We start from the raw sequence: 26,803 nt of genomic DNA, 5'->3' as shown, positions 1-26,803 counted from the left end.
TCTGAAGTGTCTTTTCAGAGTTCAGCCCAAGTCATCCTTTGGCCATGTATTTTGGGATTTGTGTTCTGGTCTGTTTCTAAGACAACATAGTACAGCCTATACGAGGCACGGTTGGACTATAGGTTTGTATGATAAAGTATACCTATACATCAAGGTTGGGTGGCAATGTCTTATTCATTGAGCTGGGAGCATAATATTGATTTTTGTTTAGATGAGCGTGAGAGATTTAGCTTTTGTCTAAACATCAACTATATCATTACATAACTATTTTTGCTCTCAAAATTACTCATGCAGCATGGTTGGAGGGTGAATGCAAATGCATAAAAAAAGGCCTCAGTGAACAGTTCTGCTGGGAATGACATAGCACAGCTGTACTGTTTGAGATGTGTGTGAAATATTCTTACTGTTCCATAGATCAATTGTGCATTGTGTATCATAGTGGTTACTTTTTGGAGCAATGAGACAGCTGGCCAAAAGTTACATCTGTGCTCTATTAGATCTGTATTAGATATTTTGCTTGGTGTGATTTTCTGGGTGCTGGACTGTCATGTGGGAATCAAGCAAACAATGCTAACTTTGCATTGCTTTGATAAGCTAGCTACCTTTTAGCTATAGCATACACTGAAGGATCCACTCAGGTAAATAATACACTTGTTTATGGTGGTAACTGAGAATTATCCAGAATGTTCCCTAGTGCATAGGATAGATAAAAGTAGTGGTGTTTATAATGGTAATGATAGTTACAACTTAGGTAGAACCCACATCCACAGAGAGATGGGCTGATGATTTATATTATTAAGTAAAGATAGGCAAGTATATGGCATCACATTACGCAGAGCACAACCACTTACAGTTACTTATTAAATTGTATTCAGATTATGCCCAATGCCAAACAGAGCAGATCCTAATGTGACTGGTGGAGGGGAGGACATCCTATATATTACATGCACTAAAACAGAGGACACCCTCACACGAAAGAAATATGGGTATGAAGTGCCTAGGTTCTATTTGGAAAGTATGACATTGGGTGATATTTTGCTCGAATCACCACAAGCTATTTACTAGCATAATAGGTATATTTCTAAAATTTTTATTATCTGTATTTAGCTAGATAGACTATGACTGTTTTAATTCACTGAAAATGTATAACTGGATACTGTACATGATTATAGTATTTTGAGAAATGTTTGACTCACTTCAAACAAGTTCCTATGGCTTGGGTTTAATGGATTGTCTACAAGTAGGTGTGGTTCCAATTCAAAGGTTTAGTAACCCAGCCAAGAGTTTTCCTTGAAAACCAAGCTGCCTTGATATCCCAAAGCGTACACTCAAAAAAAGTCAGGATAATGGTGCTACATACAGTAAGGAACACACGCAGGAGGCAGTCATGTAATTAAGACGTATTGGATTCCCATAAATGCCACAATGTATACAGAAAACCATACATTCTAGTTCACATGGCTCTTTGTCATTTTGTTTGTAGACATGTCATCCTCTTTCTATGAGATGGCTTTTGGTGTTCAACTCTGGTCTCAAAAGGATGATGTAACACTTTGGGAAAAATATACAAGAAATCAATGACAAACTGGAGGTTGATATGGCAAATATCTCCATTGCCACCATGTACTTGCCCTTGGTGCTCAGGTAAGCTGGAATAAAGGAGATCCACACACTGAGGAATGCAAGAATGCTGAAGGTGATAAATTTGGCTTCGTTAAAAGTGTCAGGCAGTTTCCTTGCTAAGAAGGCAACTATGAAACTGATAGTGGCGAGAAGCCCAAGATATCCCAGCATGCACCAGAAAGCAAGTGGAGAACCCTCATTACATTCAACTATGATCATCCCTGGCTGGGTATGGATGTTATTTTGTAAGAAAGGAGGGGAGATCATTAACCAGGAGATGCACAAAATAACTTGAATGACACTACAGACAGCAATGATTATGTAAGACAATTTTGGTCCAACCCATCTTCTTAATTTACTGTTAGGCGTAGTGGCATTGAAGGCGATTAATACCATAATAGTTTTGGCTAAGATGCAAGACACACATATAGTAAAGGTGATGCCAAAGGTAGCCTGGCGGAGTACACACTTCTCTGGAGTGGGGTCACCAATGAATACCAGTGAACAGAGGAAGCACACTGTGAGTGCCATAAGCAGGAGGTAGCTGACTGAGCGGTTATTTGCTTTGACAATCGGGGTGTTCCTGTGATGTATGAAAAGTCCAAGTATGGAAACAGGAACAATGGAGAATAAAATGTTGGTGACTGTCAAGATGATTCCCAAACGGTCATTGTAAGCGAGAAACTCCACATTCTTTGGGATGCATCCATCGTTAATGTAATTCGGCCAGTGGTCCCAAGGACATGAGGTGCATTCCACTGAGTCTGAAAAACAAGCCCACAACAATTTCAGAACTTGCTCATGTTGTTTTGATAATACATATAGCTTATTTTTTTGATCTCCACTTACCAGTAACATTGGATATCTCCCCTGGAGGACATGGAACACACTGGAAGCAACAGATTGGTTTTCCTTTTACAGCAGCTTTTCTGAAGCCAGGGAGGCAGCTAGGACTGCACACCGAGACAGGAACCTCAGCATTGTGAAAAGTTGTTTGCATTATTACAAAAAACACAGGATTGATAATATGTTAGAGTTGTCCCTACTGAGGTTGAAAATTATGAATAAAAGGTGTGCTTAAAACAGTGCAAATTGAGACTCTACCTCTTAGTGAACTTATTTTATTTCACACACTGTTATGATTACCCAAATAAAACATACACTTGTTGCAAAATGAGTAAGGGATTTAATCATTTAAAGTGCCTATAATATGGGCTAATAAGCATAGCATCACGTGAGGATAACACTGTCTCATAAATAGGCACTGTATTATCACTCTTAAGCAAAATTTTATTTCGTTTCCTACATTGTTCATTTCAAAACACAAATAAGATTTTGCACATCTTTCTGACATACATTGCATTCCATAGGTTTTTTGTAATTCTCTGCCACACATATTTATCCCAGAGTGAAGGAAGAACATTAATTTGAAATTAACGAAACAGCTTCAAAGATCAAGTTTTAAGGTAGGTACTAGATAAAACTGTATGTACTCCATTCTAGCTTTTGTACACATTGAATACAATATTATATTATTATTCGTAATCTGCATATTTCGCTTCAAACTTGTTTTGGCTTATTTCTTTTTTAAATAACCTTTGGGGATATTCAGAGTTGAAAAATCATCCATATTATTTTCCAACATTCACATGACCCATTGCTACATCAAACAAATGTATATACACATTTTGTTGCAATTATAAATGATAAAATATTGTTAGAATCTGGACATAACCGTTGAAATTGATTCTGCCAATACCCACATTTTATTAAATGTCTTCAAAGACATATTCATTATGCACAACCTCTGTCCCATCTCATTTACACAGCCAGAAACAATCCTGCACTCAAGTACATTACACTTTTATCTCACTTCTCTTTTCAACTATTGCCTCACATGCAATTATCCCCATGTTACAAAAACGGTCTACTTTACTGAAGAAAACATTAAGTCCCTACCCTTCTTCCTCAAATGCAGTCTAGTGTCCCACCTACTCCATTCCTCCCAAAAATGTGAACGATTGGTCTTCAATCATCTCAGAATTTGTTGTCTAATACCCTACTAATTCCCCATTAGTCAGATTTCAATAACTTTAACACAAGAGCTGCACCTCTTACAACTGCTCATCCTAATGCCCTTTGTTCCACCTCATACACGTATGCCTGTCCACTGCCTTCAACACTGAAACTGATCCTCTGATCTATTCTTTCCACATACTTTAAACTATCCTTTCTAAACATACAAAACATCACTGTCCTAACTCACAGTAGCTAGTCCCATACCTTTCTGTCTACTCTTTCTCATTCAATTGAAAAGTCAAAACTTCAATCTCCACCCTCTTTCCATGGGAGCCCATCAAAGCTTTGTCCTTGGACCTTTCCTTCTCATTTTATCAGTCTGCACCAGTTTTCTTGGGGACAGCATCTCCTCCTTTGGGTTCTCATGCCCCATTTATGCCGATGACACCCAAATATAGTTTTAATATTTTTGCCTTTTGGCCCCACTACAATCATGGATTTCTAATTGCTTCCCTTCCTACAATTTACTCAGCTCTTATGTATTTGTAGGAATTGTACTAAAAAAGCTGACTACTTCAAAGAAGGAAACTTTTCAAAAATAAACTTATAGCAAGAGGTTACCCTAATCATTTGCTAATGCTTTCTCTAAAAAAGGCATGGTATTATAATTGTGATTGCCTTATCAAAATGAAAGAAAAAACCCAAAATCTTGACCTTGCTAGCATTGTTACCTTTGGAACTTACTCCCATAGAAACAAATCATACAAATTGGCATCTACTACAATCTGAGACCTTCCAACTTAATAAACCATTATTCTTATTTAAAAAGTGCTTAAATATTAGAGACCTCGTATTGAAGGCCTACCAGGAAACCCCCAAACCCACCTTCATTAGCATGTGGGGCCTACATCTAGTGACAGGCCATTAGAAATGTGGCAATTTCCTGACATGTAACTATACTTCTTATATGAAATTCTGCACAATCAATGGGCGAAAATGGGAATTAAGGCATCCCTCTTACTGTTCTACTAAGAATTTTATTTATTACATTGACTCCCTTATTTATGAGTTTTTTGCCGGAGGGCAGCGCAGCAGGCCTTGGTGCAGCGCTGCCCTATGGCTAAAAAAAAAAGGGTAGGAATACGTTGTATCTTTCAGATACTGTGCATTCCTGTCCTTTTCCCCTGCGTCGGTGCACAATGGGCTGCCTTGCAACAACACAGGCACCTTTACACAATGTTGCAAGGGTGCCTGCATTGCGGGGATGATTATTTCTGTGCAGGAAGAGAAGCCTTCCTGCACAAAAACAATCACAAGAGTCTTTTTCCTCTTTCTTAGTGTGCTGCAAAATACAGCACACATAGAAAGAGGAAAAACGAGGAGAAATAAAGATATTTCTTCTCGTTGTGCCTCCCTTATGACTACCCTGAGGAGGTGCACATTTTTGGCACTGCCTCACACTTATGATTTCTATTAAATCTGGGGCAGTGTCAAAAAGAGATGGATGTTAATGGGAACGCTCCAAGCAACACCCATGGAGCGCCCCTTTCACACAGTTTTGTGCGTGAAAGGGACACATATTTATAAGGCCATGAAAATACAGGTAACATGGCTTTTGCATGGCCTTATAAATCTGCCAGTGGCACATTGCACCACTGGAATGTTGAAAAAGTGGCATTACGGCAGCGCAAAAGTGCCAGTAGGGCCTGAGTGTCATTGTGGATATTGGAAAGACAATTCAGGAAATTTGGCGCAGGATTCTGCAGCATCAATCAAGAATTTACTGCAAAATTGAGAACACACAATTGGTTAAACATTCTATTTTGAGCACTCACAGTAAGATGTAATGGTGGGTTCTTGAAATTGTGGAATTCTTAGAAGACTTAACATCGATAAATTACTCACTACGAAAGAAAACATAGATCTGGTATGCTAAAACGTCCACTAAAGGACTTCATTAAACCGCAGAATGGTTCTCCTTAACTAATGCATTATCTCCCTTTTCTTAAAAAATATTTTCAATGGCTATTGAATTCCCCTTATCACCTATTTGGAATGATGTACACCTTTTTTTCCTTGTTTTTGACTGTCATTTATTTGCTTCCTGTAAACAATTATGGATGCAGCATTACTGATATATGTTTCATTGGAAATTACTTCAATTGCAATTTAATTAATTTCTACTGCTGTCAGATGAAGCTTATTTTAAATATTACCGTTTTTTTACCCCTCTAATATGTCGCTAATTTATAAATAAGTTAATTCTATTTTAACTGCTTCTTTGGATAGTGACAGCTTTCTCCTTAATTAAATTGTTGTTTTTACCTACTCGCCTCTAAAATCATGTTTTATTATTTAAAGATAGCTCTCATCTTAAATTCAATCCCATTTTTTCACCATTCTTCTTTCACCACTCTAACATGGTGCACATTTTCAAACAAGATCGGAATCACTATTCTGTATCACTGTACCCGAGAATGACTGCTCTAAATTGTTCACTATTTTAAGCACTTTTTTAGACATTGAAAGCATCATTTAAAAAGTCCCAAAAAAGTGTAGTCAAAAAGAAGAAATCCAGTGGTATTAAATGAGTGAAACCCATTAGCTACAATTAGTCAATAACAGGGATTTGCACGTTCCAAGGAGAGGCTAGCAGGATAAATTTCCCACCAAATGTTGTGCAAGATATTTTTGCAAACACTTTTCCAACACAAAAGTAAGGGGTCTATTAGAATGGCGGGCGGATGGCCACCACCAGTCTTGCAGAGCAACCGCCGGACAGGCGCCGGCCATCCGCCGGCCATCGAAACCCGGAAAACCGCTGGTCCAATTAGCATCGCGGTCGTGACCGCCACGTTGTGATTTTCCGCCCGCCACTTTTCCCCCGGTTGCAGTCCACCCGCTGGCCTGGCGGGCAGAGCTGGACCGCTACAATTGTTGCGGATCAGGGCCAAGTGCTGCCAGCACAATTATGATGCCCGCGGTAGTCAACCTTTCCACGGTGGTGGAACCACAATGGTAAGGCATGCGGAGATTGTCTCCGGGGGCCCATTGTGGGCCCCAAATGTGTTGGGGGGTGTGGGTGCACTGGGGAGATACCCATGGTACCCCCCTACATGTCCTACATGTACCAGGTGGCAGGCAATGTGCAGTGCCTGCCACGCAGTGCAGGGATAAGCAGGACATGCTCTATTTGACTTTGCGGCAGTGCTGCTGGCAGCAGCGACCGCCACAATGTTAATCACCAGAATCCGACCGCCGCGGTCGGATTTATACTGCGGAGCATCCTAATTGGACCGGCGGTTATGCCGCGGTCCTTGTGGGTGGTCTTTTTCCGCTACCAATCTGGTCGGGGAGATTTTCCGACCGCCAACCTAATGGGCCCCTAAGTTATGCAATGCATTTTAACCCACATCACCTTTTTTGTAGTACTCACATCTCTACTCAGAACATTTGATGGAACTTGATGTTCATGCAACTGGTTGAATCTTTGTTGATTTAAACATAGGACCTTTCCATTTGTGCTGCCAATACAGTAGTTAAACACACACAATTGATGGACGGAATGCAGAAGAAATCAAAACATTCACCCCCAGTCAAGAGATCTGGGTTTAATCCATCATTCTTTTGCTCACCAGGCCACCCCAGTTTAGACCTGGCTATATGCAAATCAGTCTTGACCCTGTGCCGCATGGGAACAGTCCAGCCCGAACTGCTAAGCCAGGGCCTCCCTGGACCAGAAACATGCATCATAGGACCAGTTTCGGGGTTTCACCCCTCTTCAGCTAGGATAGCTTGATTCCAGTGGCACAGTGAGCCCGGGACCCACGTCTGGGCATACCCTGTGCACTTAAGGCGAGGAAGCAAAAGACACACAATTGATGGACGGAATGCAGAACAAATCAAAACATTCATCCCCAGTCAAGAGATCTGGGTTAAATCCATCATTTTTTTGCTCACCATGCCACCCCAGTTTAGACCTTGCTATATGCAAATCAGTCTTGACCCTGTGCCTCACGGGAACAGTCCAGCCCAAACTGCTAAGCCAGGTCCTCCCTGGACCGGAAACAAGCATCCTAGGACTGGTTTCGGGGTTTCACCCCTCTTCACCCAGGATAGCTTGATTCCAGTGGCATGGAGAGCACGGGACTCACGTCTGAGCATACCCGTCCCACTCGGAATCAAAATGCAAAAACAACAGTTGATGGACAGAATACAGAACAATGTCATACATTCACCGCAGTACAGAGATCTGGGCCTAAATCCATCGTTTTTTTGCTCACCATGCCGCTCCAGTTTGAACCCAGCCATATGCAAATCAGTCTTGACCCTGTGCCTCATGGGAACAGTCCAGCCCGAACTGCCAAGCCAGGTCCACCCTGGACTGGAAACAAGCATCCTAGGACCGGTTTCGGGGTTTCACCTCTCTTCAGCCAGGATTTCTTGATTCCAGTGGCACAGTGAGCCCGGGACCCACATCTGGGCATACCCAGCGTACTTAGGGCGAGGAAGCAAAAGACACACAATTGATGGACGGAATGCAGAACAAATCAAAACATTCATCCCCAGTCAAGAGATCTGGGTTAAATCCATCATTCTTTTGCTCACCATGCCACCCCAGTTTAGACCTGGCTATATGCAAATCAGTCTTGACCCTGTGCCTCATGGGAACAGTCCAGCCCGAACTGCTAAGCCAAGTCCTCCCTAGACTGGAAACAAGCATCCTAGGACCGGTTTCGGGGTATCACCCCTCTTCAGCCAGGATAGCTTGATTCCAGTGGCACAGTGAGCCCGGGACCCACGTCTGGGCATACCCGGCGCACTTAGGGCGAGGAAGCAAAAGACACACAATTGATGGACGGTATGCAGAACAAATCAAAACATTCACCCCCAGTCAAGAGATCTGAGTTAAATCCATCATTCTTTTGCACACCATGCCACCCCAGTTGAAACCCCGAAACCGGTCCTAGGATGCTTGTTTCCAGTCCAGGGAGGACCTGGCTTGGCAGTTCGGGCTGGACTGTTCCCATCAGGCACATGGTCAAGGCTGATTTGCATATGGCTGGGTTCAAACAGGAATGGCATGGTGAGCAAAAAAACGATGGATTTAGGCCCAGATCTCTGTACTGGTGTGAATGTATGACATTGTTCTGCATTCTGTCCATCAACTGTTGTTTTTGCCAATACAGTAGTTGGCACTGCTGTAATGACTTTCGATCGAAAGGAGATGCATTGGTATTCCAAAACATACCTCTTTCTACAGTCCATCACTGCAACCCAACCACCTTCACATGGAATCCATACTCACAGTGGTCCCTCTACAGATAGATACGGATGTATTTTTTGGCAAGGGCTTGGCCATCTTATCGTTCAGATGTGTCTGCTGTTGTTATTGACATAATTAATGTTATATTATATTCCTTAACCTAAATTCCTTTGAAAAAACAGGGTCTGATGCAAGTTTTTTCATGCCAAAAAGCATGTCTTCACATGTTCGTCACACCCAAGTCTGGTGATAGACATTGCAGCTCTCATAAAATGCTTTGTGAATCGAATTCATAGCTGCCAAATATTTGAGTCATGTGGTAGTGCACAGTATGTATAAGTGTTGTTCACATTTCTTCACAGTCAGCCAAAAATAATTTAAGTGATCTGAGTTCACATAGCTAATATAAAATTGATATTTTATGAAAATCAAGTATGTGGAGTTATGCTTCTTTCTGCACAAAATATATTACATTGCGTTTTAGACCCTCCGTTGATTTGCAAATTAGCTGGTAAGTGATATGTATCGCCATGGTAACATCACAACATTTGTATCATGTTGTTTTTAAGATAGTGTCTGCAATGAAAATAAAATAATATTAAACGTGCTTCAGCAAATCAGTGCTTGCATTCCACTTTTCACTTTGGTACGTTCATTATACAGAGTTTGTGGGGCATTCTTCATGAGTGGAAATCAAGCTACATATAACATTCACCATTTTAAGCCTGTATCTTGAATGGCATATTTCAGAGATAAACAAAGGATATTGTCAACAATGATCTATTGGCACCAATGGGATGAACTGCAGAGTTGCTGCTGGGAAAGAAGATCATGTTCCAATGTCTATGACAAATATGTATTATTTCATGTCTTCATTCTAAGGTTGATGCTTTCAAAATAGTGCTATTGAATACTTCCAAAGGATGAATGTCAGGTGACAGAAATCATGACCTCTTTCTTTGTATCTTTGTATTCACACTAGATGAGAAACATCTACCTTAGTGGCATTGTTTAATTGCCTTTACATCCACATTAGGGCTGCTGGTGTCTTGTGTATTGTACCCTGAAGCTCTATGTTGGAATTGGGGGTTAAATTACAGATTGCTTACACAAAGAAATGTGAATCAATTTTTTGGCTCTTATTTTTTTTATAAATACGACTATAGTATAAAACATACAGTTGCTTGCATATTCTGATGTGCCATTTTTAATGGCCCTTCATTAGGATAGGACACACCTAGATAATTAATCTGCATAAAATGTTGTGTTACTTCATTCAAACGATTTTAAAGTAATGTGAACAGAAAATCATGCGTATTGGATCAAGCATGTACAAATTAGAATGAACAAACTTCAGTTTATATACATTAGTGCTTTATCCATGCTGGAAATTTTTTATTTTATTTCTTGGAATGTTGTGTTCCTAGGGGATACGAGGATGATTTTCTGCTTTGGAGTAAAATCTCCTATGCTTACAATATGCATATGGAATTTGGATTGCTTCAAATTATGTTTAGAGGCAGTAAATTAATGTAACATATGAAACAATTATAAAATGAATTCCCCTACTCAGTCTCACAAATGACCCATTGCATATCTGCTAGATCTGTTTTCTCTCATCTTAGGTTTTGTCTACCATAACCCAAGATATTTCCCAACTATTTGAGATCCTTATGTTTTCCTTAACCCTTCAGACTCTGTCTTTTATATCTTTGTTAAGTGACAATGGCTAGAGCGTAATGAATAGGTTGTTGCTTTACTTTAGTAAGTAAGTTTGGATGGAAAAGAGTCTTGGGTGCTGATAGGGATGAGAGAATTACTAATTGTGTGGGTGCTGACCACAGGTACACTGTGGTCCTGGTTGCACAGCATCTGTTGCACTTCAGTCATTCCTTACCTGTCCGCTCTTTGCGGGCCAAACGATAGCCCCAGCATTCATGAGCAAATACTCCCCTTCAGGAGCACTGGAATCATAACTTCCCACTTTCACATGAGTTATGGTACCTTCCTCATTCATCTGCCAGTTGACAATATCATACAGAGCAAGAGGATTTCCACTCTTGTCGAAATGCACAGTATCCCCTGAGACTGTCTTAAAATGCACATGTTGTACATAGCTGAGAACCTAATGGAGGGAAAAGTGAAGTATCATTCATGGCTCAATCAAGAACATTAAAGTCCCAAAAAAACCCAGACAATGGAAAATGGTCTCAATAGCACTATTATGTTTCTTTTTCTTTGAATGGGAATGTAAGCAGACCTGTGGAGAGCTATATAGTGTATTACCATAATTCATGGTTTATGGTCTTATGGAAGATTCCATTGATAAGCCCTCCTCCATTGCCCATAGTTTAAGAAAAATATCCAGCTACAACAAAGGATCCACAGAAGGTCTGTTAAGGCAAACATATTAGGAGAGCACAGAGATTCATTTCCACTCCTGAACATTAATTTTGGGATGATGGCTTGCTTTTGTCCTACATACAAGTGGATTGTAACATTATTTCAATTAATTAGGTCCCTAATGCACAATCATCACTAAGTTAATCATTGATTTGGATTTAGTAAACATTTTATATGATCAATGTATAAAACAAAATATTATCTGTCAAAAGTATACACCAATGTACACCATGTTCAGTAACTTGAACTCAGTGACTTATGTTTCAATCTTTTTTAGCCACATCATCATGCATTAAATTAATAGAATGATTCATCAGTTCCATGACCGGCCTACTTGGTGCACTCTTTGGACTGCCTCATCTAAAAATGTTTATGCATTTTATAAATCTTCTACGTTTTTCCACCCACACTTTTCTGTTGGTGTATGCATTGTTCAGCTAAACATTTGGAAACTGCAAAAGGATAATCTACAGTAAGAATCTGGCCCACAGGTACTTGTTTACACAAGATTGCCATTGACTGGTTTGAATTTTTTAAATAAAGAACTCAAAGCACAATTTTACCTGCCACGGTTCAAAATAGATCCCTGCACAGCTTCCCTGATGGAAAGGACCTTCTCCCTTTCTGCACAATAGCAGATTATGTAAAGCCAGTGCTATAGAGTAGACAGCTGTGTAAACATTGTAGGTGACCGTTAAACTGGTAACATCAGTGTAGCCCATTTGGACGACCATCAATTTCTCTGCACTTGTGCAGAGTCTTGTTTCATTATTCGGGGGCCTTATGTTATCCATCTGGTCCAACCATTGGCAGTCAAAGGCTTCCTCCCAGAACCTCTTGGATAGAGCATCATCTGGAGACTTTAGTGGGAGAGCACTGATGAGAAATTCCTCAAAACCAGGCATCTTACCACTGTGGATTGTAAACCCAATGGTGCCAGCAAGGATTGCAGAATACTTCTTTTCTGATAAAATGGAAGAGGTTGACCAAGACTCACTGGCAATCCAGATTTTACCAGTCACATTTTGCCTCATTATCTCTTCTATTATTGGTACCATTTCTGAGTCAAGAGAGAAGATGACAATGGCACTCGCTGTTGATTTTTTGATCACCTGTACTATATGGAAAGCATTTCTATCCACTTGAGTCAAAACAATGTTCTCAGAGAAGGCAACACAAGCCCCAGCCAAGTGGAGCTCCTGTTTTAATATCTGGACACCCTGCTGCCCGTAGTCACTGTCCTCAGCCAGGAGGCCAACCCAAGTCCATCCAAAGTGAATCAGCAATTGGGCCAATCCGCTGGATTGAAAGTCATCACTGGGAATGGTCCGGAAAAAGGATGGAAACTGCCTCCGATTACTCAGGAGTGGACTTGTTGCAAAATAGCTTATCTGTAAAGAAAGGAATCATTATTGGTGTTAGTAACATTGACCACAGGATCCAAAAATAGATTTGGAATCCACTTTTAGATGTGAGGGCAAAATGACCAAATCATTGTTTGGTGGAACACTGGAAACTTCCTACCAGTTTGAGGAAATTATAAGATACCACATTCAGCTCATTAAACAGTGGCAAGTTTTATTTGTTTACCCACATAGATGGTTCTTCACTATTTTAGTGGAAATTATATTTTCCCTTAAGGTTGATCTTCACTGATCTATATTTGTAAGCATAGTGCTTTGTTTCAGGGTGAATTGATTCAAACTTACATTTTGAGAAATAAGACTTTAACACAACTGTGGCAAGGCAAAATGTGTTATCCACCTTTTTACTGGCGCGTTAATTCTGTTTGACTGACAAGCCTCTGGTAAAGATTGAGCCCCTGCCCCCATGAACCAATCCAAAAGTTCCCCCAGGTTAATGTTTTTTTGGTTTGTTTTTTTACTGGAGCAGAAGGCTTTGAGAGCCATATAATTACTGGTTTAGAAATAACAACATGAAGTGTAGGAATGCTGAAACCTTTACTATGATTATGCAGTTAGATTTTCTTCCTGGATTTTTGTGTCTGAAGCCTTGTCTTTGTTTCAGAATCATCCCTGTGACAAACCTTCCAGTGGACCAATGACTTATCTACAGCATCCAGGTTATCACAACATACAACTAGACAGTCATAAAGATCAGAACTAATTTTCTGAAACAAGGTATATTCCATGCAACTTTAAGCATACAGGCCTAATACCCATTATATGGAAAATGACTGCAGACACAAAGGAACTTTACAGGGTTTATCTAATCGTCTACACCCCAGAAAGATTTTCGAAGGAGGGGATGCTAAACTATTTCTTATGCTTGTTGAAGTTGAATTGGCTGCTTAAAGGTCAACAACTGGATCATAGCCCTTAAAGAGATACAGACTTAACACTGGTTGATATTAGAGTGGATCTTCTATGCGAACAAGATGATAGTACCCAAGGTGTTTCAATTCTTTTACTTTATAAAATAAATACTATTTACCTGAGTATAAATGAATTGCAATAACTAGTCCATTATTATAGCTTTTCTTCTCAGCTCAAGATCAATAAGTAATGATTAGCATGTCTGTGTGTGCATCAAAAAGGTACTCTTTAGAACATCCAAAGCACATCATTGCTACAAAGCAATGTTTGGAAAACATGATATCCCAGTGAAACAAAATTGTGGAAAATGAATTATTGAATGATTGAAAACAAACCCACGCTTGTTTAATGGAGAATCTCCCCTCCTTTAATGGAACCAATTCATCAGAACCCCTAACAGAAATACAGAATAGAATAAATACTCTTTGGCCCCAGGAACAGGGAGAGGCTAGGCCCCATCAGAGAAAGCAAACATATTCAATGTCACATAATTCTTACGTTTCTCCTTTATCTCTAAGTAGGTGCATCTGACAGAATAGATTCTTGTCTTCTGGAGTGCCCCATTCAAAAGTGCACCTTTTTTAGCCTTTTTCATTGGGTGGAGGCCTGGGAGCACTGCCTAACCTTATCAATCCATAATCCATTTTGCCTCCTAAATCCACATTGTTGTCAAAAGTACCATCTTCGAATTGATGCAAAGGTGGTTTCCGAACAAAGGTACAGTCAACAAAGTAGCTATCAGCAGGAAATAAATGCTGTCCTGACTAGATGTCTTCAGTAGTGTCTAATGAGACACCACTAATAACTAATGTAGAAACTACAACTGAACTAAAATCCTGCCACCAGACGCTTCCTGAACTTGAAAGAATAAGGCTGTTAAGTCGAGAAGTAATTAAGGAAGGTCAACTCAACCCACAATATGCTACTTCCATATCATTCTGCAGACCTGACTACGAACAGTAGAAACACAGGACAAATCCATCAGGCTGCAAGACGGTGGCCAATGGACCTCTCTGGACATCAAACGTAGGATACTGCTTTAACTTTCGCCTTTTAAGAAGAGAATTATACCTGCTTCATCCAGCTTTCATCCTTTGAAACACATCACTGGAATTCTCCCACTTTCCCAAACAAGGCAGGAGGCAGCCCTTTGGAAACTATTTTTTGGTTCAACACATTGCTTCAATGGGGACGTCCATGCACATATCTAAGATTTTACATGCCAAATTCTGACTGTCTATAGATTACTGCAGATCCCTTAACCACAACATTTAATGTGTTTTGACAATAAAATATTCAAATATTGGAGTTGATGTATTAGCTGTACAGGGAGGGAGGGGGAAGGAAAGGCCAGATTTATAAAGTCAAATGGGTCTAAGTCTGAAAATTTATAAACATAAGTTAAAGCCACATCTGAAAAACATACCCATGATGTTCCCAAAAATAAAAATACATGGTACATGTAAGAACTGAATAGCTTTGAAAAATTCAAACTTCCATTTGCATTTACCTGTGGTAGTCGGTACAGACCCAGAATTTGTGCCATGAGAATTGATCGTGTAGAGCCAGCATCCCCCACAATTCCTGCCAGTGGCTGTTGATTTGGACATCGATAGTTTGCAACTGAATGCTTTTGACCTGTCAGTATCTTAAGCGTTCCCTCGAGGGCCAGTTGCAGGGCAAAGCAGCAGTCATAAATCTCAAACCCCAGTGTGATATTTGGTAAAAGGTCTGGGTTTTTGTTGATCTCTTCTATGGCAAAGACCATTGCTTGGAGCCACTGGTAGTTCTGGAGTCCAAACCTAAACGTAAGGGAAGGGGTTTCATTTCAAGGGACTACCATTTAGAGCAGTAGTGAACCAAACAAAATAGATCATTTATGAATTTTGAGATATACAGAGCTTAATTAAGCTAAGGCATCCAATATATAGGCTCTTTTAGAGACTGGGTCGAGGCCTCGCATCCAGGTAGACCAGAGGAAAAGTAAAAGCCCAAGAGGGCATCCTAAAAGTCTGCAGTGCAAGAGTTTGTTACTGAAAAACAAAAAAATCAATGGCCCTGACACTTTTCTTTCCTACGCATCAGTGTAATTTGTTTCTGGTTGTGCGAAATAGGAAATGTTTACATGATACTTGCTGCCATGCATAGAAGTGATCTTCTGATGTACATTAACAGACAGTCCTGTAGCCAGAAGGCCATCGCTCAAAGGTCTTTGCGGCAAATTGAGGCTCCACGGCCAAATACCTAAGCCTAACCATAAATTAGTCATGCATGACAGATGGGGCATCTCCTGCATTTTGGAATAAGTCTTCTGTCAAAAATTCGAAATCATCCCTTTCGGCCTAAATATGCTCTATATATATCTAAATCCAACATTGGCTACATGTTTTATGCTGATCACAAACTCAAAAATGATTCTCCAGTCGTCAATGGCAAACTAGCCGATATGTTCAGTAATGCTTTAAAAACAGGGTCACTCACATTTGTTAGTATGGCAACATTATAACTTCTTTTCCTAAGTCTCTATTACTTGATATCAACCACAGAGTATGTCACTCAATGTGCATCTACTCTCAGGTAAGCATACATGTGTTCACCAACGTTGGGGATTCCACTCTTTTCTGCAATCCAGTGCCACCCCCTCCTTTCTCCGCCCACACCATATGTTTCATGTATAAGAGTGAATCTTCTGATTGTTCGGTAATCCACCCCTTACAAGACCTACAAAACCCTCAGGTTTTGTAATTCAATTCACCATATTAAGTTTTTAGGCTTAAAGCAGACATACACAATAATTTAGAAATGTTATATGCTGGTTTATAACTTGTGCCTGATTCAGAGTTTTAGCACATTCTAAGATGATGTACAGCAATGTGTTTAAATATACAACATGAATCACAATGCGTTGTTTTTTCCAGTCACAAATACTCACAAGCCATCAATCACCACCTATACGAAAAAGACTACATCATGCCATCCTATGAAACTACAACAAACTACCAAACTACAGGGCTGGACTGGCTAACGGGCGTTTTGGCATGCTGCCAAGCTGGGGGCTGATGTCACTGCGGTGGGGGCTAATTTCTTTGATGGAGACCTGTGTGTGCTTTGAAATAAACAAAGCAAAAGGAATTTCATTCAGCACACGTCCCCATCAACAAAATCAGCCCCCAGCTCGGCAGCATGCCAAGACGCCCGGTAGCCAGTCCGGCCCTGCCAAACTATAGGGCTTGAGTCACACGGATAACTTCACTTTTGTTTAATTTACTCCTAGGAGCAAGTTTTCTCCATTTTGGAACTCCTAACCCTGAATGTAAATGTACTACAAAAGTGTAAGTTCAATGTCTCAAACCCTGGAATATAGTAATTGGCCTACACTTGTGTGACCCTCTCTAAACCTCTCTCACCCCTCCCTAATCCCATCCCATTTTGGAGCAGGCTTGCCCATTTTATAAGCCACTCCCCAATGTCCCATCCACATTTACTCCTAAAATGCATACTTAAGTATGCAGGGACTCCACAGGGAGGAGTAGAACTTCACAAACATTCATATAGGTAATTGCAAAGGCAGAAATGCAGCACCCCATTTGTGAATTTCACTTATGTAAGTACATTTTGTAGTACAACGAAACATACATTATACAAATGGCAGTTTGTGACTCAAATCCATAGAGTTCTTCTTAAAAGTTCTCCTGGCTCAGGCTGATGGCTAGCCCAAGAGACGCTTCAAGTAAAGTCTCCTTACCTGTGGAATGTAAATCTCCTATATGCAGTTTCTGAATTTTAGCAGCATTTTCTAGTGAGCATTGTTAATATTATTTAACAATAACCATTTGTCCAATGATCTGATCTCTCGAGAAGTGCTATTCCAGCACAGAACCCCCATTCAGCTGTGCCAATGATACCTTGGTGCTGATCACGATCCGGTAAAAAAATTCCCCGTACGACTCGTATCCGGTCTTTTTACCGTACGAATCGTACAAGTGCCGTACAAACTGCCAATTACGATTCGCATGGGAAAAAGACCATACGAATCGCATTGGGACTAGTTCCCCACACGTTCTCGGGTCGGAAAATGTGTCCGACACATCCCCGGACGATTTACCGTACAAATGTGAAAAGTGAAGTCCGACCGCGGAATCACGATCCATCCCGTGTGTCCGATGTTACAACCGTATGGAAAAAACACCGTCCGCACCGAACTCCCATAGCAACCATGGAGACATGTGCCCGCATACGCATCGACCCCCCCAGCCCCCGTACGTTCGAGTCGTACCCCCATGTATGTACACCCCCACCCGTGTATGTACACCCATGTACGTCAGAGACATACCCCCACCCGTGTATGTACACCCGTGTACGTGTCGTACCCCCTGTGTATGTACACCCGTGTACGTTAGAGTCGTACCCCCACCCGTGTATGTACACCCGTGTACGTGTCATACCCCCGTGTATGTACACCCGTGTACGTTAGAGTCGTACCCCCCGTGTATGTACACCCATGTACGTTCGAGTCGTACCCCCACCCGTGTATGTACACCCGTGTACGTTTGAGTCATACCCCCACCCGTGTATGTACACCCGTGTACGTTCAAGTCGTACCCCCACCCGTGTATGTACACCCGTGTACGTGTCGTACCCCCGTGTATGTACACCCGTGTACGTTAGAGTCGTACCCCCACCCGTGTATGTACACCCATGTACGTGTTGTACCCCCCGTGTATGTACACCCGTGTACATTAGAGTCGTACCCCCATGTATGTACACCCGTGTACGTTCGAGTCATACCCCCACCCGTGTATGTACACCTGTGTACGTTCGAGTCGTACCCCCACCCGTGTATGTACACCCGTGTACGTGTCGTACCCCCCCGTGTATGTACACCCGTGTACGTTAGAGTCGTACCCCCCGTGTATGTACACCTGTGTACGTTCGAGTCATACCCCCCGTGTACGTACACCCGTGTACGTTCGAGTCGTACCCCCCCGTGTATGTACACCCGTGTACGTTCGAGTCGTACCCCCGTGTATGTACACCCGTGTACGTACGAGTCGAACGTGTATGTACACCCCCACCCGTGTATGTACACCCGTGTATGTGTCGTACCCCTGTGTATGTACACCCGTGTACGTTAGAGTCATACCCCCACCCGTGTATGTACGACCCGTACCCTCACCCGCGTACGTATGTAGCGTACCCCCCACCCCAACCGTGTATGTACGACCCGTACCCTCACCCGCGTATGTATGGAGCGTACCCCCACCCCAACCGTGTATGTACGACCCGTACCCTCACACGCGTACGTACGGACCGTACCCCCACACCAACCGTGTATGTGCAACGCGTACCCCCACCCACGTATGCATGGAGCGTACCCCCACCCCAACCGTGTATGTACGACCCGTACCCTCACCCACGTACATATGTAGCGTACCCCCCACCCCAACCGTGTATGTATGACCCGTACCCTCACCCGCGTATGTATGGAGCGTACCCCCACCCCAACCGTGTATGTACGACCCGTACCCTCACACGCGTACGTATGGACCGTACCCCCACCCCAACCGTGTATGTACGACACATACCCCCACCCGCGTATGCATGGAGCGTACCCCCACCCCAACATTCTAAGTACGGAGCGCACCCCAGGCCCCAACATCACCACCTTCACACAACATCGCGCATGTACGAGTCGTACCAAGCCAGACACAAGGACAGCACTGTACAACAAAATGGCCCATGTACACACCGTACACACGCTAAAAATGCACGTACACAACCAGGACAAAGCAAAACAACACAAGAATACACCATTCGAATGGCACAAAGCCACAAAACATGTCCAACAACCACAAAAACAACACATTCACTGACCTGCAACTGCCAAAATCCAAAACAGAGGCCCAAAACACAAGCACTCCTTATAACACACCCACCCAAACTTCAAACACAGCCACACCCACCAATGGACCAATAAAAAGGGTCCACACACACAAACCATGAGCCTTTGCAACAGACTCACTGCTGCCAGACCCCACAGACAACCTACAGCACCAAACTAGAACCTTTACTACACCTTACACTTGCACACCTTCACACACACACCTTCACAAACACCCCCTCATCACATTCACACACACACCTGCACAACCACACCCACACACCCACAACCATCCACCCCCCCCACCATCCACACCCACACCCCTCACCATGCCCACTAACAAGAATCCAAAGTTCACTAGCCGAGAGTTGGAGGTCCTTGTCGATGAAATCCTCAGAGTTGAGCCACACCTCTTTGGAACATTGGTCAGACAGACCAGCATTTCAGAAAAAACAGCCATGTGGCAGACGATCGTCAATGCTGTGAATGCTGTTGCGGACACCAGAAGGACCAGGCATGAATGCCAAGCCAGGTGGTACGATCTGCGGAGGAGGGTCCGAGCCAAAATGACCGACGAACACAACCAGGTCAACATCACTGGAGGAGGGCCGCCCCGCAGAACCGTACAATACCATCCCTGGGAGGAGAGGGTGATGGCCATACTGCCGGTGGTGGCAGTCGAAGGATTAGAAGGACTCCGAGACCCGGGTGAGTACACAAACAACTCACCTCACATGGGGGGAACGTCATCCACAACCATACTCACAATCAGGCACGCAACCACCCCAAGCTATCGCATGACTCAACCACACTCCATGAACACGCACATGCCACTGGCGCCACCATGCCCCATGCACCCAGCTGGACAATGTCAAGTCACAGGCCACAGAAAACACCAACACATGACACGGTAAGCCGGATGGCGGGAGGGTGGGCCACAAAAATCACATAGTGCAAATCAGAAGCAGACAACAATGCCCTCTGCCCATATGGCCTAGGTCACAGCCAGACAAACAGTGTGTCCCCACACAGGAATGACTTGCCAGCAAATGGCGGACACCTTGCATCAACGCATGGGGGTGACGGCACGTTCTTGCACATGACAGCAGCTAATGAACAGCCAACACTGTGAAAGAGTGGCAGCACACACCACCACAGCAGCAGCGCAGACACAGACACTACACCCAATGGGTGCCTGGAGATCAGAAACAAACTCACATCAACACTCCAAAGTTCTGCTAACAGTGTGTGCCCAGGAAGCTGGGCTGAGGTGACAGAGGGTGACACACAGAGGGAGGGAGAGGGGGACAGAGAGGGAGGGAGACACAGGGAGACGGACAGAGGGAGGAGGCTGACACACAGAGGGAGGGAGAGGGGGACAGAGAGGGAGGGAGACACAGGGAGACAGACAGAGGGAGGAGGCTGACACACAGAGGGAGGGAGAGGGGGACAGAGAGGGAGCGAGAAAGGGACACACAGGGAGAGCAAATCAGCCTTGTGGTGTGTGGGAATGTCTGCTCGTCAGCAGGTGGACTGTGTGCATGTAGACAAGGGTGGCCAGTGCCAGAACCCCCCCTCTTCTCCATGGCAAAACACAGGGCCATGTCACAACCTGTGCACGAGCACAACGACAGCTACCTGCATTATCTAAGTGTGTGGAACCACTCCATGTGCCCACGTACAGTGCTACATGGAAGGCACCAATGCATGGCTCGCCACACCTGCCCACTCCACTGTTGACTGCAGTCACAATTGACGCAGCAAGTAAGACTGTGCCACACATAGGTAAAGTCGCAAAAGCTGTGCCCAAGGGACATACCCATGCACAAGTGCACTGTGAGTGGAATGCAAGACATATCCAAATTCCCAGAGGAAATGTGCCAACATAGAAACCAATGAAACATGGATGTTGCATGGAACAAAATTAACATTGTCTCTCTCACACACAGGTCAATGTCGTGGATCACCCCCCAACACTGGGGGGGAAGACTCACAGGACCCGGCTCGGCGGGATGATGGAGCCACCGAGCGACGACTCTCACCACTCTGTGGACGAACCCGACCCCGACCGACCTGGCCCCTCTGGTGTCCAACGACCTGCAGCACCTGCGTCAGGTACAACTGGGCCAACCACCACCCCCACTCCTGCCACATCCCAGGAGACACCCAGGATCCCTGCCCCACCACCACAATGCAGCCAGGCTGGCCAGGAGGGACACGGTGTCCCGGGCACCCAGGAGGAGGCAGGCGACAACGCCAATGCCACCCCTCAGGGGTCCCGGAGACCCGATGTGCCCACAAGGGCAGGCCAGGTGCAAGTGGGCAGGGGTGGTGGGAGTGGAGGATGGCGGAGGCGCGAGCCTGACCGGTTGGCTGGGGAACCGGTATATTCCCATGTCCGAAACATCCTGGACACATACCGACAGGACACCACGGGCATGGCCCAGGTTGTGTCCATCCTCGAGGAGATCAAGACCCAGCAGGCCCAGCAACATGCGGAGCAACATGCCTGTCTACTGCAACACCAACGGCGGATGGAGGACAGACAGGCTGAGCTCATGACGGTGTTCACGGGAATTCACAGTACACTCCGTCGGATGGCCGACAACATGGGCAACCCTCCCTGTGCCATCAGGCGTAGAACATCACCACCCACAGGGAGGGATCAGGAGGAGGAGGAGGAGACATCCGATGGAGCATCCCAAACATCGTCACGGCCTGCTTCTGAGGGTCCCCGCAGGAGGGCGGGTCGTCCACGGAAAAGACCGTGAGGGTCGGCGCAACAGCACCATCTCCCAGGACACCTGGCCTGGCACCTGGCCCACTGGAGCAACAGCAGCACAGCAGCAAAAGACATTCTCTGCCACATGGACTTGCTGGTCACTCTCTGACCAATGTTGACAAAGACTGTGGCATGGACTCTGAGGATTTCAAATGGCAAGGACACCAACTCCCCTAGTGAACTTTGGATTCCACACACCCGGAAAGCCCCTCATGTCAAACCCCCCCCCTACCCCAACCAAAATAAAAAGTCACACCATAAAGAGAAGATGCCTACTGATTGCATTATTACCTTACATGAGTCTTGTAAAGTCTAACCATGCCTGAGTTCTCATTTGACTTCAACCATCCACACCCTGGGGCCTGAGTCTGGCACCGGACACACATGGGTCACATTGTATTAGGCAAGACAGACATGGGGCACCATACACACCCGTGATGGGCCCAACCAGCTGAGGGGGTGGCCGCACAACCGTGCCAACAGACATATTGAGTACAGCGACAGCCATGCGCAGAGGTCAGGGATCATGTGGAGTGTCCTGGGGGGCACCCAGGTATGTGTGGACAGGTGGCAGAACCATGTCCTGCAAGCTTGAGTCAGGTGGATGCAGAGAATCGTGGCCTGGCCAACGTTGGATGCATGGGGATGGCACATGTCACAATACCCACACAGTCATGGACATCATGCACAATACACAGTCTAATCCCACACAAACAGCTTGCATCTTGCTACTCTACACATAGCCACTATCACGGAAAACCATGCCAGACATGCCGGATGCACCGTGGCAACACACCAGCATTGACTGAGAAGAGGCACCTTGGAGGCATAGGGACACCTTTATTAGTCATGTATTCGGGATTGCAGAGGCAACTCGGAGTACACATGAATGGGTCATGTGGAGTAACATGTGGGTCCAACACTGGCACCCCCCTTCTGGAGCACAAATGCGTGATAGCCATGGAACTGGCACACAAGTGTCGGCTAACAGCTAAACACCCCCTGCTGCTCACGGAGAGACTGCCATACACCATTGATCCGCTGATGTGGAAGTCCCACACCATGTCAAGCCAATGCAAACCGTATGTGTCCGAGAGCAGTATAACACACATTGATGCCATCATCACATTCCACAATCCCATCACTGATGACTGTCAAGAAGTCTGACCATCTATTCAGGTGTACCCAGCTGCATGTCATGTGTACCATGGTGATGCGACATGTCTGCAGAGGAACCAAACATCGACAGGGGCAGTGTGCATACATCGTAAACAACTGCCACACCCAATACACCCCTGATGCATCCCTTACCCTAAGGAGACTTCCAAACTTGTCCGTGCGTGTAACGCTGAGTCAGCACACGATGACGTGTCCATGAGGAATAGCAGTGCCACAACAATGCAACCAGCAGACGGCATGCGCAAGTACCTGGGGATGAGAGACACACAAGAAGTCAGCCACAAAAAGCACAGCCACTTGCATGTGCATGTACTCGACACATGTAAGGATGACAACATGCCAGGTCACAATTATGACTGGGGAAATACACATCACTGGCACCATCACTCCAGTGACACATCCACACACACCTCTGACTCACGTGGCATACATGCAGATGGACACACACATCGCAACACATGCCACACGGGGACCAATGCGTGCACACACAGACACTGGTACTCACCACTAAGCAAAGAAGTCACGTATGAGCCGAGTCCGGATGTCCTCTTGCGGAACCACATCCTCCACATCACTAGCCCCATTGCCAAGACCTTCGTCCTCCATGGGTGGATGGTCCTGATCATCTTGATCCAGGATGAGTGGCACAGCTTTCTCAACTGCCATGTTGTGCAGCATGCAGCAGACCATGAAGATTTTGCAGACCTTTGCCGGGGCATATGGGAGGGCGCCGCCGGTCTTGTGGAGGCATCGGAATCGGCTCTTCAGGAGGCCAAATGTCCTCTCTATCACTCGCCTTGTCCGGCCATGGGTGGTGTTGTAGCGGAGCTGGGCCGGCGTGATGGGGTTGCGGAGAGGTGTGATCAGCCATGGCATGTTGGGATAGCCAGCGTCCCCTACATGGAAAGCACATGGACATAAGTAGGACAGGAGAAGCGGTCGTGCTGGAAGTCTACGCAAAATACAGGACAGACAGAGTGTACCCACCAACAACACATGCTCGTTCGTTGCACAGCTGCATCATCATTTCAGGCACCCTGCTACGCCTCATGATGTAGGCATCGTGTGCTGATCCTGGAAAACGAGCACAGACATGTGAAATCACCATGTTGGACAGACACACCACAAGGGCATTGATGGAGTGGTAGTGCTTGCGATTCCTGTACGCTACCTCCTGTGCCTGTGGTGGTACCAAAGCCACATGTGTCCCATCTATGGACCCAATGACATGGGGCATCCCTCCCAGGGCATAGAATCCACGCTTGACCCCAGTCAACATTTCAGGGGTTGGGAAATGGATGAACTCATCCAGGTGAAGCAACATGGCCTCTAAGAAATCATGCAGCACACGGCAGAACATGCTCTGGGACATGCCACCAACATGAGCTATGGTATTTTGAAAGGTACCCGTGGCAAGAAAATGTAGGGCTGCCATTACCTTCAGCTTGGGTGTCAGTGCCGTAGGATACCTGTGCAGCGGTTGCAGGTGTGGTGCCAGCCTCGCCGTCAACTCCAGAATCAACGGTTGGGGGAAGCGGTAGCACCGGATACAGTCATTCTCCCGCATGTCAGCCAAGTCCGGAATTGCTCGGGGAAGAGGCGGCGCTCTGCAGTAATTTGGAAGTGACAAGGAAGAGTGAGTGCACTACAACAACAGTTATTTGGTGCTGAGCACATGTTAATCTGTCAATACACATATGCGACATACGGAGTCAGGTATGTGCCACATGCCCTGGACACGTATGGCTGCCAGGTGACACTCCTACCAAGACCCAGCTACACACGGAGATTGTGAACCTCCACATGCCATGGCATGGGATTAGCTGTGTCCCAGTGTAAGTGAACAGCCAGACGCAACACAGGAGTGACATACATCCACACATCAGCAGAAGTAGGATGTCGATTGCAGAGACTGGTAGCGGAACACTAGAGCCACAGGTCACATGACATTACACTAGGACAGCCCACACACCTTGCCATGAAGGTGTACATGTCATGACTCACCACACATTCATAAAGAGGATGCAGACATGTCCTTGTTACGCTACTCCGTGTCCCATGCATACATACGCACCTCACATCCGATACCACATGTGGCATGGTGTGCGGAACAGTGTGCCATGTCAATCTACACACAGACACATATTGGTTGCGGCAACAGCTGCTGCTTTTGAGGGAGCTCCAACATCAAGCTAATGGGAACCCCCCACACATACATGACATAGTCACATCGTGCACCGTGGGTAGTGACATGTCTGGTGTGGTAACCCCTGTACCGGGCATCAGGGGACACTTGCGTGTGTTGTTGACCGTGCCATGCCAGTGACGCTCATCCCAAGTGTGCAGTACGACATGCACACATGTCAAAGGAGTTAAGGGCATGCCTGGCACACATTGCACCGTCACACATAACATCTGTACACATCTCATTATACATCTGGTGCCTTCTCCACTCAGGAGTAATGTGCCACATCACAGCCTTTCACACCTGTGCCCCACACATGGAGTACTGGCCAGACAATGCCTTGATGTCCATCCATGGACAAGTATGTCAGCCCTATTCCTTCCTGTGTGCTGCCTGTCACCACTGTGATGTGTGAAAGGCACCGTACTTTCGCTAAGAGGGCCTGTGTCCGTTCCCTATCACTATGGGAGTGCTGCCGTATGTTTACCCATAGTGATAGTGAGCGTACAGGCGTGTGTACGGTCCGTACCACTATGAGTACGCATACGCGAGAACACCCATAGTGATAGTGAGCGTACGCACGCGTGTACGGTCCGTACCACTATGAGTACGCATACGCGAGAACACCCATAGTGATAGTGAGCGTACGCACGCGTGTACGGTCCGTACCACTATGAGTACGCATACGCGAGAACACCCATAGTGATAGTGAGCGTACGCACACGTGTACGGTCCATACCACTATGAGTACGCATACGCGAGAACACCCATAGTGATAGTGAGCGTACACGCGTGTGTACGGTCCGTCTCACTATGGGTGTGCTTGTGTATGCGTACTCATAGTGATAGTGAGCATACAGGCGTGTGTACGGTCCGTACCACTAGGAGTACGCATACGCGAGAACACCCATAGTGATAGTGAGCGTATGCACGCGTGTACGTTCCGTACCACTATGAGTACGCATACGCGAGAACACCCATAGTGATAGTGAGCGTATGCACGCGTGTACGGTCCGTACCACTATGAGTACGCATACGCAAGAACACCCATAGTGATAGTGAGCGTACGCACGCGTGTACGGTCCGTCTCACTATGGGTGTTCTCGCGTATGCGTACTCATAGTGGTAC

The 26,803-nt window shown here is 45.1% G+C and overlaps 1 protein-coding gene across 1 annotated transcript in view; it reads right to left on the bottom strand.

Annotated features, from left to right (window-relative positions):
- Nucleotides 1–1,488: 1,488 nt before the first annotated feature.
- LOC146782708 (extracellular calcium-sensing receptor-like) overlaps nt 1,489–26,803 on the bottom strand; it is a 74,296-nt gene continuing 48,981 nt past the window's right edge. The window contains exons 2-6 of the mRNA XM_085638121.1: nt 15,158–15,449; nt 11,875–12,702; nt 10,806–11,033; nt 2,473–2,596; nt 1,489–2,387 (exon numbers count right to left, since the gene is read on the bottom strand). Of these exons, the coding sequence (XP_085494247.1) occupies nt 1,489–2,387; nt 2,473–2,596; nt 10,806–11,033; nt 11,875–12,702; nt 15,158–15,449 (2,371 nt within the window). The remainder of the gene's footprint in view (nt 2,388–2,472; nt 2,597–10,805; nt 11,034–11,874; nt 12,703–15,157; nt 15,450–26,803) is intronic.

This window comes from Triturus cristatus, chromosome 12, assembly GCF_964204655.1.
Source record: "Triturus cristatus chromosome 12, aTriCri1.1, whole genome shotgun sequence".
NCBI classification, from domain to species: domain Eukaryota; kingdom Metazoa; phylum Chordata; class Amphibia; order Caudata; family Salamandridae; genus Triturus; species Triturus cristatus.
This window is presented reverse-complemented; position numbering and strand designations above follow the sequence as displayed.